Source organism: Miscanthus floridulus, chromosome 10 (assembly GCF_019320115.1).
Source record: "Miscanthus floridulus cultivar M001 chromosome 10, ASM1932011v1, whole genome shotgun sequence".
NCBI lineage: Eukaryota > Viridiplantae > Streptophyta > Magnoliopsida > Poales > Poaceae > Miscanthus > Miscanthus floridulus.
Genome location: NC_089589.1, coordinates 107,744,645 through 107,757,326, shown reverse-complemented (window position 1 = coordinate 107,757,326; position 12,682 = coordinate 107,744,645). Strand labels below are relative to the sequence as shown.

Sequence of the window (12,682 nt, the reverse complement as noted above, 5' to 3'; positions counted from 1 at the left end):
AGGGATTGGGCCGTTGGGGAATGAATACATCTGCTCTGCTGGGCTTCTGCCGCATGCTGTGCTGGAGTTGATGTTGTCGGTCAGACCAAAACTATGTCTGTTTGGGTTTTCATTTCTTGTTGGGCTATCAGGCCAACCCGCGGCCGCAGGGTAAAAATTCAGGCCCACGTCCAGAAAAGGGCCAGCTGCACTCACTCAACAGAGAGCGTTGAACTTGAACCGAGGCTCCAAAAACTTAATCGTAACAAAATGTCTGTCGCACACCTGTAGTGTTTTTATCCTAGTTAGCGCACTAAGGACGAAAGTCGTGTCCGGCAGAGTTCTCAATTTCTGCCGCACATTCGTAGTCCTGACTGAAGACAGACGCTCCACTGGCGCTTCCACGTGGTCGGACAATTTACATCAACTAATCATATTCGATAACACGAGATTTTAGTAGCAAATAAGCACTGAAATGAGTCCATCAAGATTCAAACAATTTCATGATTTTACAAAGAGAAAAACTAAAAGTTGCTTATATTTTTTTCTAGGTAAACAAATTTTCTAAGATTAAACCAGATTTTTTAGGTTTTTTAATTGCATTAGTTTTTCCCATGTACAAATATTTGGATAATTTTTTAAATCTTATTTCTATGATTTTTGGAGTTTTTTTTTAAATATTAATATACCTCCCTGAACTTTATGCTTAGTCTGATTTATCTCTTCTAACGTGGCGCCACATTAGTAAAACTACCATCAAAATCATCTAAGGTCCAAAAAAATGGTTTTAAAATTTGAGGGAAGCAAAAAAAAATGATTTTATAGTTCAAGGAGGGAAATCAGACAATCGTGATAGATAAGGGTAAATTGATTTTCTTTTCCTCAGTCTAGCAAGAGGAAGGGGCAGCCCATTCTGACAGGCATAGTCGAGACCTTTTCTGTCTATTGGGTCCCACTTTGAACTATACTGTGATAACCACACGACGTGCCAACGACCGACGTACCTTAGTACATGCATCTTCGTCCTCTGTTGTGTGCCGCCGCTCACTCACGCACGCGCATCTCTATCCATGGAGGAAGACGAGAGAAGCTCGCTAGGAGGAAGATGAGCATGCCCGACTTCTACATTGCGCGTGTGTGCAGATTCTACAGATGTACTTAAGATGATAGGCTAAAAAAACAATATAATAACGCATACATTATGTAATTTAGTATGGATTTCGTATGCCAAAAGTAAAATTATGCATTCCAAACCTAAACACCGGTTGTGAACGAGAAAGTGTTTCTAAGATAAGCTGAAGTACATAGCCAATTTATAGGAGTATATATACTTTATTTTAGCCGAGGATCGACTCATTTTTAGCACTTATATAAATATAATATCTTTTCTTAAACGGCAAGAATCAGTCAACACAATAATAATTATATCCGAATACCCCGTATCGCATAAAAACGGCAACGTATCAGGTGTAAACCAACTAACATGTACAAACTTGGAAACTACCGATCAGGACCACTGGGACGTTATCCGATGGATGGGGTGAGAGGTGGAATTTTTTTTGTGCTTAAGCCCTCCACCCATCGTCCTTTTTTTACGCTTAAGTCCCCTCACACTATCTATTGGATCAGCATCCGGTGGTCAAGTTAATTTGTACATATTGATTAATTTACACATGAAATGTTGCCCTTAAAAACTGCACCTAACCCACCGATAAAGTCCGCATCTATCGCACACGTCGCAAGTCACGTCAAACGCGACGACTCCTCTCCCATTTCGACAACCATGGCCGCCGCCGCCACCGACGCCGCAATCGCAACCCGGGACGGGCAGACGGCCCTGGCGCTCCGCCTCGCCAAGCACCTGGCGCCCCCGGCTCCTGGCGCTGAGGACTCCGCCGCCGCAGCCATCGCCACCAACAAGAACGTCGCGTTCTCGCCGGTGTCCTTGCACGCGGCGCTGGCGCTGACGGCCGCGGGCGCGCACGGCGCCACGCTGGCGCAGCTGCTCGCCTTCCTCGGCGCGCCATCGGCCGAGGAGCTCGCCGACTTCGGCCGCCGCGTCGCGGACCGCGTCCTCGCCGACCGCTCCGGCGCCGGCGGGCCTCGCGTGCTCTTCGGCGGAGGCGTCTGGGTTGATGCCTCCCGCGGCAGGCTCACGGACGCGTTCCGCGACGTCGCCGCCGAGGCCTACAAGTCGGAGGCGAGAACCGTCAGCTTCACCGAGGAGGTTAGTGGGTTAGATTAGATGCTTTTTTCCCATCGTTCCATGGCATGTGTTGCACAAAAATAAAAGTGTGAGAGGTACCTTTTCTGCTTCACTTTAAAACAGAATATATTTGTACTTCAATTCTCTTGCATTGGTACTTGTTAGATGATCAATATCTTTTTTTTTATAGGAGATGATCAATATCTAAACCTAGATAGATGTTGAATGCATTTAGATCAGATTGGGGCCTGATTTCTCATTCTATTAGGACGTACGGCGTAAAATGAAGAAAATTGCAAGCCATCGTTTACAAATATTCTTCCAATAGTTGTAATAAAAATTGCTAAATCAATGAGTTTTATAATTCACTCAACAAAGCAGGTAGTATATTTGGAGAAAATTGCAATTATAGGACACCAAACAACGCGCTTCGTAATTAGAGGACTTCAATCGTCGACTTCGTTAAAATGACCCTTGAAACATTGGCTTCTTATTTTAGATGACATTTAACATATTTCTTCACTTTGTTAATCAAAATATATGTATTTTAGCCTTTCTGTGACCCTTCTGCCCTTCTGCTTTTATATCGTAGATTGATCGTACCGACGTTCGTCGTACCCGACGCCGCCCTAAGCACCGACGCTGCCGTTCCTTTTTTCCCCTCCTCCCGACGCCGCCGAGGAAGCCGCAGTAGGGGCCGAGGACCTGCAGCACGCGCAGCAGCAGTCCCGTCAAGTACGGCGAGTGCTGGACGTGTCAGGCGAGCTGGCCCAGCGGCGCGTGGCTCCGAGGGACGCCGCGCTGCTGCAGGCCGCGGAGCAGTCGTCGTACTTGACAGGGCTGCTAGGTAAATCGTAAAAGATCCCATCGGCCCGTGTCAGGATCTACGCGAATCTGGTATTCTATTTCGGAACAGGTCTTCCAAAGACAAACGCGTTCAGCACAGTATCTTGCCATGATTCCAACGCGGACTCCTCAGAGACCGAATCATTGGCACTAATCCTACCCTGAAATCGGCGAATCATTGGCACTAATCCTACTCTTGTTTGGTCGCGATGGCGGGGGACAGGCCGGTCGACCAGAGCGACGCGGCGGCCATGCAGGTCTGTTTCTGTCTTTTTTTTTGTTGTGTTTCGAGATCGATTAGTCCAATGTTGCTGACCTGCAGTCTGTTCGCTTGATCGTAAACGATCGTAAATTTCCAGCTAGAACAATATTTTTCCCTCACACCAAATCAGCCAGCAGTAAATAATCAACGATCGTTTACGGCCTGCCGAACAGGCTGCTAGCTAGCTAGCACTCGAGTCTAATTCCAATCTTTGTAAATATATTTAATTATAACGTGTCGGCTTCGGTTCTTGACTTTGCTTTTTATTATAAGGTGATGATAGCATAGTAAAATTAGTTGGTGGAGTCTCCAAGAACACTTATTGACTATTTGTTTACGAAGTGTCAAGCTGAGAGCGTGGCCGTATGTACATGCAGAACGCAAGGGAGAGGCTGCCGACAGACAAGGGGGCGACGCTAGAGGATACCGAGAGGGTGGTGTCCGTGGAGATACGGAACAAGCTGGACATGACGACCACGCCGGGCGGCGTGGCGGACGCGGTGACTACAGTGGAGGCCTCTCTCGACGCCACGTCCAGTGCTCTAGCCCTAGCCAGAACGTTGCTGCCCACTGTTCCTCTTCCGACACTAGAGTACAACCTTCCTATTCTTGAAGTGCAAAGGTATTGACCTTTATGCTTTTTTTACCACGATAGTAGTAGACAGTATTTAAATTTGATATCACTTGTTTAGGTCCCAAGTAGATCATGTGGAAAATATGGAAATATTTGATTGGGATAGCATACAGATAGTAGAGACACATGATGACGAAGGTCGTATTGCACTTATGGGTGAGAATCAAATTTGTGAGCTTTTAGGCTTGACAGAGGAGGACACAACAAATATACCTACACAGAACTTTGATTGCCGAATGGATGAACAGGGGCATTATAATGAGCTTGGGCAAGATAATGATGGTGCTGTCATTCCTACTAGTGATGCCATACCAAGTGAAATGATCATTTCATATGATAAGAACAACCCATCCATGGATTTAGGAACAGTGTACCCAACAATGGAGGAGTTCAAGATGGCAGTGCGGCAATTTGCCATCAATAAGGAGTTTGATTTAGGAACAGAGAAGTCATGTAAGACGAGATATAGGGCTTATTGCAAGTCTGGTGATAAAGATTGCCCTTGCCCTTGGAGGATAAATGGCACCAAACATAAAGGCCAAAGCACTGTGGAGGTGAATAAATTTCTTTTTCCTTTCATTAATTGTACTTATCAGAAAAAATTAATATAAATCTCATTGATTTTTTGTTTTGCAGGTAACCGTCTTAGTCGATAAACATACATGTGTGTCTAGCATGAGGCAGATAACTACAACTCCAACTCTAAAGTGGGTAGCTAGCAAGGCTGTGAGTATCCTTAGAGATGATCCAAATATTGGTGCTAAGGAATTGCAAAAGAAGTTGCAGACAGCTCACAAGTGTCAAATTGCATATGACACTGTATGGCGGGGTAAAGAAAGAGCTCTTGACGAGGTTTATGGCAAATGGGAAGAGAGTTTTGAGCAGTTGTTTAGGTGGAAGGCCGAGGTAATGAAGCGGTGCCCCGGGAGTGTCGTTGAAATTGAGGTACTTGAGGTGGATGGTCAAGTATATTTCCACCGTTTTTTCTGTGCTCTTAAACCATGCATTGACGGTTTCTTGGAAGGTTGTAGGCCTCATTTGAGCATAGATGCTACAGCACTTAATGGTAGGTGGAATGGTCACTTGGCCGCAGCTATAGCAGTTGATGGTCATAATTGGATGTATCCACTCGCTTATGGCTTCATAGCTTCTGAAACAACAGACAACTGGACTTGGTTCATGGAGCAATTAAAGAAGGCAATAGGTGATCCTCCACTCCTTGCTGTTTGTTCTGATGCTTGCAAGGGCTTGGAGAATGCAGTGAAGAATGTATTCCCAAATGCAGAGCAAAGAGAATGCTTTTATCATCTTGTCAAAAATTTTCAGAAGAGATTTAGAGGGTTTGGACAGATATATCCTGCGGCAAGGGCTTACAGAGAAGACATATTCTATGACAATATAGCAAAAATGGTAAGTGAATCAGCAGAAGCAGTGAAATGGTTACAGACCAATCATAAGCTATTATGGTATAGGTGTGCTTTCAATCCAGAAATTAAGTGTGACTACATAACTAGTAATATTGCTGAGTCATTTAATAACTGGATTAGAGACCATAAAGACTTACCTGTTGCTGACCTTGCTGATAAGATTAGAGAAATGATCATGGTACTTTGGAACAAGAGAAGAAATATTGCATACAGGCTACCTGAAGGCAGGATACTTCCAGCTATTATGCATCAGCTAAAGGCAAATACTAGAGGTTTGGGACACTTGAAAATTGTACCATGTTCTAATTGGAGTGCAGAGGTGTGGGACCATAGCAGCAGAGTTGAGAGGCATATTGTCAAGTTACACCAAAGGACCTGTACTTGTCTTGAATGGCAGCACACTGGTAAGCCATGTCAACATGTATTGGCCTATGTAACCCACCAACGGGGAGTTGACCTTGAACAGTTTGTGCATGACTATTACTCGGTGAATAGATTCAGGGCTGCTTATGGTAGAGAGATTGAGCCGATGACAGATAAAACACAATGGCCATAAGTTGACCTACCATTTTTAGTTGGTGCACCTCTTGCTAAATTACCTGTTGGAAGACGAAGGAAACTAAGAAGGAAAGGATGGATGGAAGGTGGCCACAAGAAGAAAGTTTCCAAAGATGGTAAATGTACCAACGAGGATAAAGGTGAGAAGGGATGTGACAACGATACTGCTCTAACAAATGGAAAGGGAAAGAAGATGATCAGAGGACCTATGACTTGCAAAAAATATGGAGAAAAAGGTCACAGGCAAGCTAGTGCCAAGTGCCCACTAAATGGGACAGCAAAAAAGAGGTAAGAACTGATTTTCTTTATCAAGAAACTTAAATGAAAATATCAATATTAATTTATTTGATTACTTGTAGGAAGCGTAGGCAACCTAGAAAGAATGTTACAAAAGCTGCGTCAGCAGAACCTAGCACCCCACGGAGGCCAACTAGAGAAGAAATCCTACGGGATAGTCCAGGAAGGGTCACCAGAAGGTAAGGAATATTAACACATTTACTGTACATTATTTTTTCTATACATATAATTGTCATATCGTATTTATGTGCAGCAAGCTTGCGATGTTATTAGGAGAGGGCACATCTTCACAAACCGACACCACTAGTCCCGTGAAGATGCCTACCACGACAGCACCAAAAAAGATGACTCCAAAGAGAAAGCTACACATTGAATGAATTAATTTAGTTGTGATGAGATGTAAACTCATGCTTTATTTCATATGACTTGGATCTCGTTTGGAACTAAATTATGGTCTTCTGAGATGAACTTGTTTATGCTAGAATAATGGTTTTATAAGATGAGCTCGTTTGTGCTAAATTCATGGTGTTATCTATTACTACATATTAACTGTACATTATGGCCAGCCAGCCCAGGCCACGCCCAGCCATGGACAGGCGGCGGGTCCATGCTCGCCACGGTGACCGACTCAGGAGACTAGCGAGGTTGTTTCTGGACACGTGAGGTTGTTTCTGGACACGTGAGGTCCCGTGAGGTTGTTTCTGAACACGTTGAAGAGTTGAAGCTTCGGGAGGTCAACGTTGGACGGCAGCGTGCCATTCAAGCTGTTGTTCTCCAAGTACAGACTAGCGAGCCTCTGGAGCCTGTTGAAGTCCGGCGAGACCCCACCGGCGAAGCGGTAGTTCGAGAGGTCGAGCCGCTGCAGCAACCGGAGGCCGAAGAACCCCTCCGGTATCTGCCCATCGAGCCGGTTGCCGTCGAGGTACAGGTACCGTAGCTCCGCCATTGTTCCGGATGTCGGCCGGGATCCCGCAGTACTCGACCAGGCTGGTCGGGACCTGGTCCGGGAACGACCCCTGCGCCGGCTGGCTCGTCAACTGTGTTGCTGGGCACAACCGTTCCAGTCGCGGTGAGCGTGGCCCCCCTGATTTCGGCGGAGCGACAGCGTCCACAGCGCCGTGAGGTTCCGGATCGTCCCGAGCACAAGGGCAGAAGGGTCACAGAAATACTAAAATACATGTATTTTGATTAACAAAGTGAAGAAATATGTCAAATGTCATCTAAAATAAGAAGCCAACGTTTCGAGGGTCATTTTAACGAAGTCGACGATTGGAGTCCTATAATTGCGAAGCGCGTTGTTTGGTGTCCTATAATTACAATTTTCTCGTATATTTGTTAGCTTTCTGCAATCATTTTCAATTTCTCACTCTAAAAGGTAATTTTGCAATAAGAATCTTGCAATCATTTTCAATATCTAACTCTAAAAGGTAACTTTCCATTTAGGAATCTCCGACTACTTCTAAATCATCCGGTCACTTTTATATTTTCTTTCTCTTATTCATTTATATTGGGAATCATGTCCTTTCATTTCTTAGACATATCTTTCCACCTCGAGATCGTGTATTTTTCCGCGTGATTGGATCGGTTTTTCCAAATGTTTTATGATCCATCATGCAAGTTGTTCACTAATGACACTTACATGCATATATGGTACGACGTACGTGAAGCCCGAGGCCGCTGTGAAGATGATCAACTCATGGGTGAAGAAGGCGACGGACAACCTCATCGAGTCCATCATCTCCACCGGCGACATCAACGCCGACAGCGACCTCGTGCTCGCCAACGCCGTCTACTTCAAGGGCGATTGGATGGAGCCGTTTCAACCCTGCGGCACGTCCACGTTCCACCTCCTCGATGGCCGCCACACCAAGGCAGAATTCATGTCCATGTCCTACTACACCCTGCGGCAAGTCGCCTGCATGGACGGCTTCAAGGTGCTCAAGATCCCCTATAAGGAGGCCAAGCCGGATGGTGGCAGTACCAAACCTGAGGACGAGCCGTCGGTGTGGCCACACGCCTCCAAAGCGAGTCGGTACTCCATGTTCGTCTTCCTCCCGGACACGCATGACGGCATGGCGACCATGGTGGACGTGGTCACCGCGTCGCCAGCGTTCATGTACAGCATCTTGGCCCAGATGAAGTTGCGGTGGGTGAATCTGAAGCTGCCCAAGTTCAAGATAACATTCAACTGGGGGAACCTCAAGGAGACTCTCTGCCAGCTGGGTCTGACGCTGCCGTTCTCGCCGGAGGCCGCCGACCTGCGGGGCATGTGCGACGGTGACGGCAAGACACGGCAGCAGGCACTGTTCCTGAGCAAGGTTGCGCACATGGCGGTGGTTAATGTGAACGAGAAGGGAACTGAGGCTGGAGCGGTGGCACTCAAACTACGTGGTGGGGGCGGACCGCCTGACATCGTCGAGTTCACCGCCGACCATCCATTCACCTTCTTCATCATGGAGGAGCGGTCTGGGGTGATTGTGTTCGTGGGACACGTTCTTGACCCTACCAAGTGACCGGCATCATCATCAACCAATAAAATAAATAAAACCTCATGCTACTCTGAATTCTGAAATATCATGAACTGTTTGCTGTTCAGTGATTGTTCAGCTGTTGATCGTGGTGAATTCAGCTGTTCAGCTGTTGATCGTGAAGTACTGTTATGTTCCTATCATTTTTGTGCTACCGTGGACTCGGTTCAGTGATTGCATAGGCTATCTGTGTTTTAGTGATTGTACTTCTTATATCTCCATTTGGTCTCGCGTTGCCATTACTGCTGAAATTCAGATTCCCTCTGTAGTCTGCACATGAAAATGAACAATGTCATGATAAACACTCTAGGTAAGACACACACGCTGAATCATCATTCTATTTCAGAGGGGATGCCTTGCGGCAGTATGTGTTGACCTTGCTGCTTGTAATGTAATGCCTTACACTTCCTGATCTCGCCTTTGCTGCTTGTATTGTGATGCAGACATCGTTCTCTTTCAGAGGGGATGCCTTGCAGGATGTATTGTCAGCCTCGGTAGTACGTAGCTGACGGTCCTGATTTATCTTCATGTAAATCAATGGTTTTTAATACTCATCCTTCATCTCTTCAGCCTTGTTGTCTGATTGCAGAGATTGCATACGGAGTATATGCGTCGTTCTAAAGAGGTCACTAGCAGGGTCAGAGTCGTATGTTAATGCTTATATAAGCACACCTGGTGGAGGAGGTCAATGCGGATTGCTGATCAAAGATGGCTAGCTAGTCATTTAGTTATTATTTTCCTCATATGTTAGCACCACTGTCTCCTCCAGATATAGCCAAGCATCCCTAGTTGTGAATATCAACCTGCACAAAAAACTTTTAATTGCAATACTGTAAGAAGTAAAAAAAACACACATACTTATCATAATTAATTCCTTCTGTCAAATTCTTAATGATATCATATATGGAATCAACAACATAATGCAGTTCTTCCTGCCAAATACAGTCCTAGCAGTAGTTAATATTACAGAGAAAACAATTTACGTTGCATATTGTTTAAAACAATCAGTTCGTGTCCATGGCTATCGTTGCTTATAGGCACGCACAACTCGAGACTTTGCTTTGGCGACGTCGTTCTCGGCGAACCAGCGGTGTTTGAGAGCGTCAGCGGCGGTGGGCCTCTCCGTGGCATTGAAGGCCAGCAGGCCAGCAAGCAGCTCACGGCCGACGAGCGACACCTCCTCCAGCACGCCGTCGAATGCATCGGCCCCAAAGTTGACGATCTCGTCTCTCAGGTCGACCGTCTCATCGAGCAAGTCCTCCTGGGCATCCGCCGTGAACAGGGGCTCGCCGGCGAGGAGCTCGGCCATGAGGCACCCGAGCGCCCAGACGTCCTCCGCCGGGCAGTAGCAACGGAGGCCGTTCAGCTGGTGCGGCGAGCAGTACCGCAGCGCGCCCAAGGGCGGGTGCGGCTCCCCGAGGAACCTCTCCGCGGGCGTGATCGCGCACCGGAACCCGCAGACCTTGAGCACGCCGCCGGCGCCGACGACGATGTTGTCCGGGTTGATGTCGCGGTGGGTGACCCCGGCGCCGTGCATCTTCTCGGCCGCGCCCAGGAGCTGCCTCATGAGCGCCCGCGTCTCGGCCTCGGAGAACGGCCGCGTGAGCCGGCTACGGAGCGTGCTGGCACCGCCGCAGCCGGTGCCGAGGAGCTGCTCCGTAACGATGAACAGGTCCCCGGTCTTGTCGTCCGCGGCCATGCCCCTGAGCTGCAGGGTGGAGGAGTGGCCGAGGCAGGCGTCCAGGCACCTGGCCTCGCGCACGACCGCGCAGAGGCTCGCCGCGCCGCCGTCGCCCTGGCTGGGGCGCACCCGCTTGACGGCGACCGTCTCGCCCGTGGACCGGTCCCGCGCCTCGTACTCCTCCAGCATCTCGTAGCGGTCGATGCTGTCGAAGTCGAACTCGTAGCTCACCTCCACCATATCGTCGCCGATGTCGTCGTCGAACCTGAACTCGTAGTAGTACTCCTCCGACGGCATCTTGTAGTAGCGTCGTCGTCGTCTCTGCTTCTTGCCGGCCTTCTTCGCACGGCTGGGTGCCGGGCGCTTACGATGCACGATCACATCCAACGCCATGAGATGAGCGAACGACGAAGCCGGATGGATTGGACCGTCGGAGCCCTAGGCACGCCGGCCGAGAGATGATCGGTTTTGTTCCGGCCTGCGGTCTGCGGTGAATCGAGATGGACTTGCTCTTGCTCTGGGTCGCGAGTCCGGTATATGGTGGAGACTTGTGATTGAATTGCACGGGGGGCAGGAGTTGCGGTTTGCAAGTATACGCGTGATGCACTCGATCGGACTTGCGGCGGTTCCGATCCGGCGCTGATGTGGCGGTTCAAGCGTTCCGAGTTTCGATTTCCGATGGAATGGTTGCTGTTGGGCCGTTTCGTCTTTATTGGGCCGGAGATAATTGGGATATTAAGTTGTACGGAGTCTTTTTCTTTTGCCTTTCTTTTCTTTTTTTTTATTTCCTTTCATTTTGTTTTCTTTCCTTTCTTCTATTATTTTTTATTTTTAATAACTTTCTATCTTTCTTCTATTTATTTATTTTTTACCGTAATTAATTAATTTTTTATTTTTATTTATGTTTTGTTTTGTTTTCATTCGTTTCTTCTATTTCTATTTCATTTATCTTTTCTTTTATGTTTTCTATATGGATTTCCTTATTTTTATTTCTTTTTATTTTAATCTATTTTTTTTGTTTTCAGTTTTACTTTTTTATTTATTTCATGTATTCTACAAGTGCCGCATCATTAGCTTCTACGACACCTTCTGAAGAAGCATAAGAGGAACTTGGCCGTGATATGGAACAAGATCGAGCTCACCAACACGACACTAGGCTCGCCGGACTCGAGTGGACATGGGTTCAGTGAGGTTGCTTGCTTGCGCGCGTGGCCACAGCCGTGCACGAGCTAATCGGCTTGTAACGCTTAATTAATTAAAGAGATAGACCGAGAGGAATGAGAGAAGGAAAATGAACACCAGACTGATAGCTAATCATTCCTCCTCCGAACTATTCATGTTGTTCTTCTCTACCAATCCCTCTACTTAGACCTGGTACCAGATTAGGTTGGATCCTTGCTACTCTTCATCCCAATTCAAACAATACCATCGATCAATCGGCAAACGAGCTTGGTCTACTGCTCTCGGATTCGTTCCTACGAGCTCCTGGGCATATCCTAAGTCCTCTAAATACAAGATCTCGTGGAGTGTGCACGCACGTGACTTTTTTTATTTACTAGCAAATATGTCCGTTCGTTGTAACGGGACCCAATACGTAGTGAGTTGTATCACGGGTCATGACTTTGAGTCAAAAATTAAATTAACTTAATGATAAAAATCTTTGTTTCTTAAGTAGTCTAAGATTAAAATGGTTGTGATCTCTTATTTATTGTTTGTAAAAAATATGAGCATACTCGAAGCCAAGTAGAAAACTGTCATGATAAAAATTGAAATGTACTCTAGAAAATAACCACGGGAAAAAATCAGAACATATTTGGAGCCAAGTGAAAAGCGTCCAAATGGACGTAAAGCAACACATACTCAGAGCAAGTAAAAACGGATAAACCAGAAAAAATTGAAGAAAGAACGTAAAAGAAACGAATCAAAGAAATTCTACCTTTCTTTCCTCTTTATTAGATTTCTATTCTTATATTTTTGTATTTGGATTAAGATTCCTATTCCGATTACTCGGAGTTGGAGAGATCTAATTGAATTAATAAGATTTCTAGTTGTCCATATTAATATATTTTTTCAATTTGGATTAAGATTCCTATTCACCGGAAATTGGAGAGATCTAATTGGATTATGATTCTTAGTTATATAAAGAGAAGGGCTATAGGTGGTTTTCCACATTCATAAAGTTAATTGAGGGATTGCCGGATCAAAAAAATAGGTGGAGAGAAATTTTACCTCTTTATTATTATATTAGTGAGGGAATAGATAGT

At 46.2% G+C, this 12,682-nt stretch overlaps 2 protein-coding genes and 1 pseudogene across 2 annotated transcripts; 2 read left to right on the top strand and 1 right to left on the bottom strand.

Moving 5' to 3' along the window:
* The first annotated feature begins 1,762 nt into the window (after positions 1-1,762).
* On the top strand, positions 1,763-8,962 carry LOC136489232 (putative serpin-Z5). The gene is made up of 3 exons (XM_066485927.1): positions 1,763-1,923; positions 2,110-2,206; positions 7,877-8,962. The coding sequence occupies exons 1-3, from the start codon at positions 1,763-1,765 to the stop codon at positions 8,720-8,722; spliced, it is 1,104 nt and encodes a 367-aa protein (XP_066342024.1). The 3' UTR covers positions 8,723-8,962.
* On the top strand, positions 5,047-6,722 carry LOC136485272 (uncharacterized; annotated as a pseudogene).
* A 14-nt stretch (positions 8,963-8,976) lies between the features above and the next one.
* On the bottom strand, positions 8,977-10,811 carry LOC136489231 (putative cyclin-dependent kinase F-2). The gene is made up of 3 exons (XM_066485926.1): positions 9,783-10,811; positions 9,596-9,669; positions 8,977-9,007 (listed from the first exon to the last, which is right to left on the bottom strand). The coding sequence occupies exons 1-3, from the start codon at positions 10,809-10,811 to the stop codon at positions 8,977-8,979; spliced, it is 1,134 nt and encodes a 377-aa protein (XP_066342023.1).
* Positions 10,812-12,682: the final 1,871 nt, after the last annotated feature.

Coding starts and splice junctions, on each gene's coding strand:
- LOC136489232 (XM_066485927.1), top strand. CDS start 1,763: ATGGCCGCCGCCGCCACCGACGCCGCAATCGCAACCCGGGACGGGCAG. Junction 1,924..2,109: donor GTCGCGTTCTCGCCGGTGTC/CTTGCACGCGGC, acceptor CGGAGGCGTCTG/GGTTGATGCCTCCCGCGGCA. Junction 2,207..7,876: donor CCGTCAGCTTCACCGAGGAG/GTTAGTGGGTTA, acceptor ACGTACGTGAAG/CCCGAGGCCGCTGTGAAGAT.
- LOC136489231 (XM_066485926.1), bottom strand. CDS start 10,811: ATGGCGTTGGATGTGATCGTGCATCGTAAGCGCCCGGCACCCAGCCGT. Junction 9,670..9,782: donor CCAAAGCAAAGTCTCGAGTT/GTGCGTGCCTAT, acceptor TGTATTTGGCAG/GAAGAACTGCATTATGTTGT. Junction 9,008..9,595: donor GAAGGAATTAATTATGATAA/GTATGTGTGTTT, acceptor TTTCATGTGCAG/ACTACAGAGGGAATCTGAAT.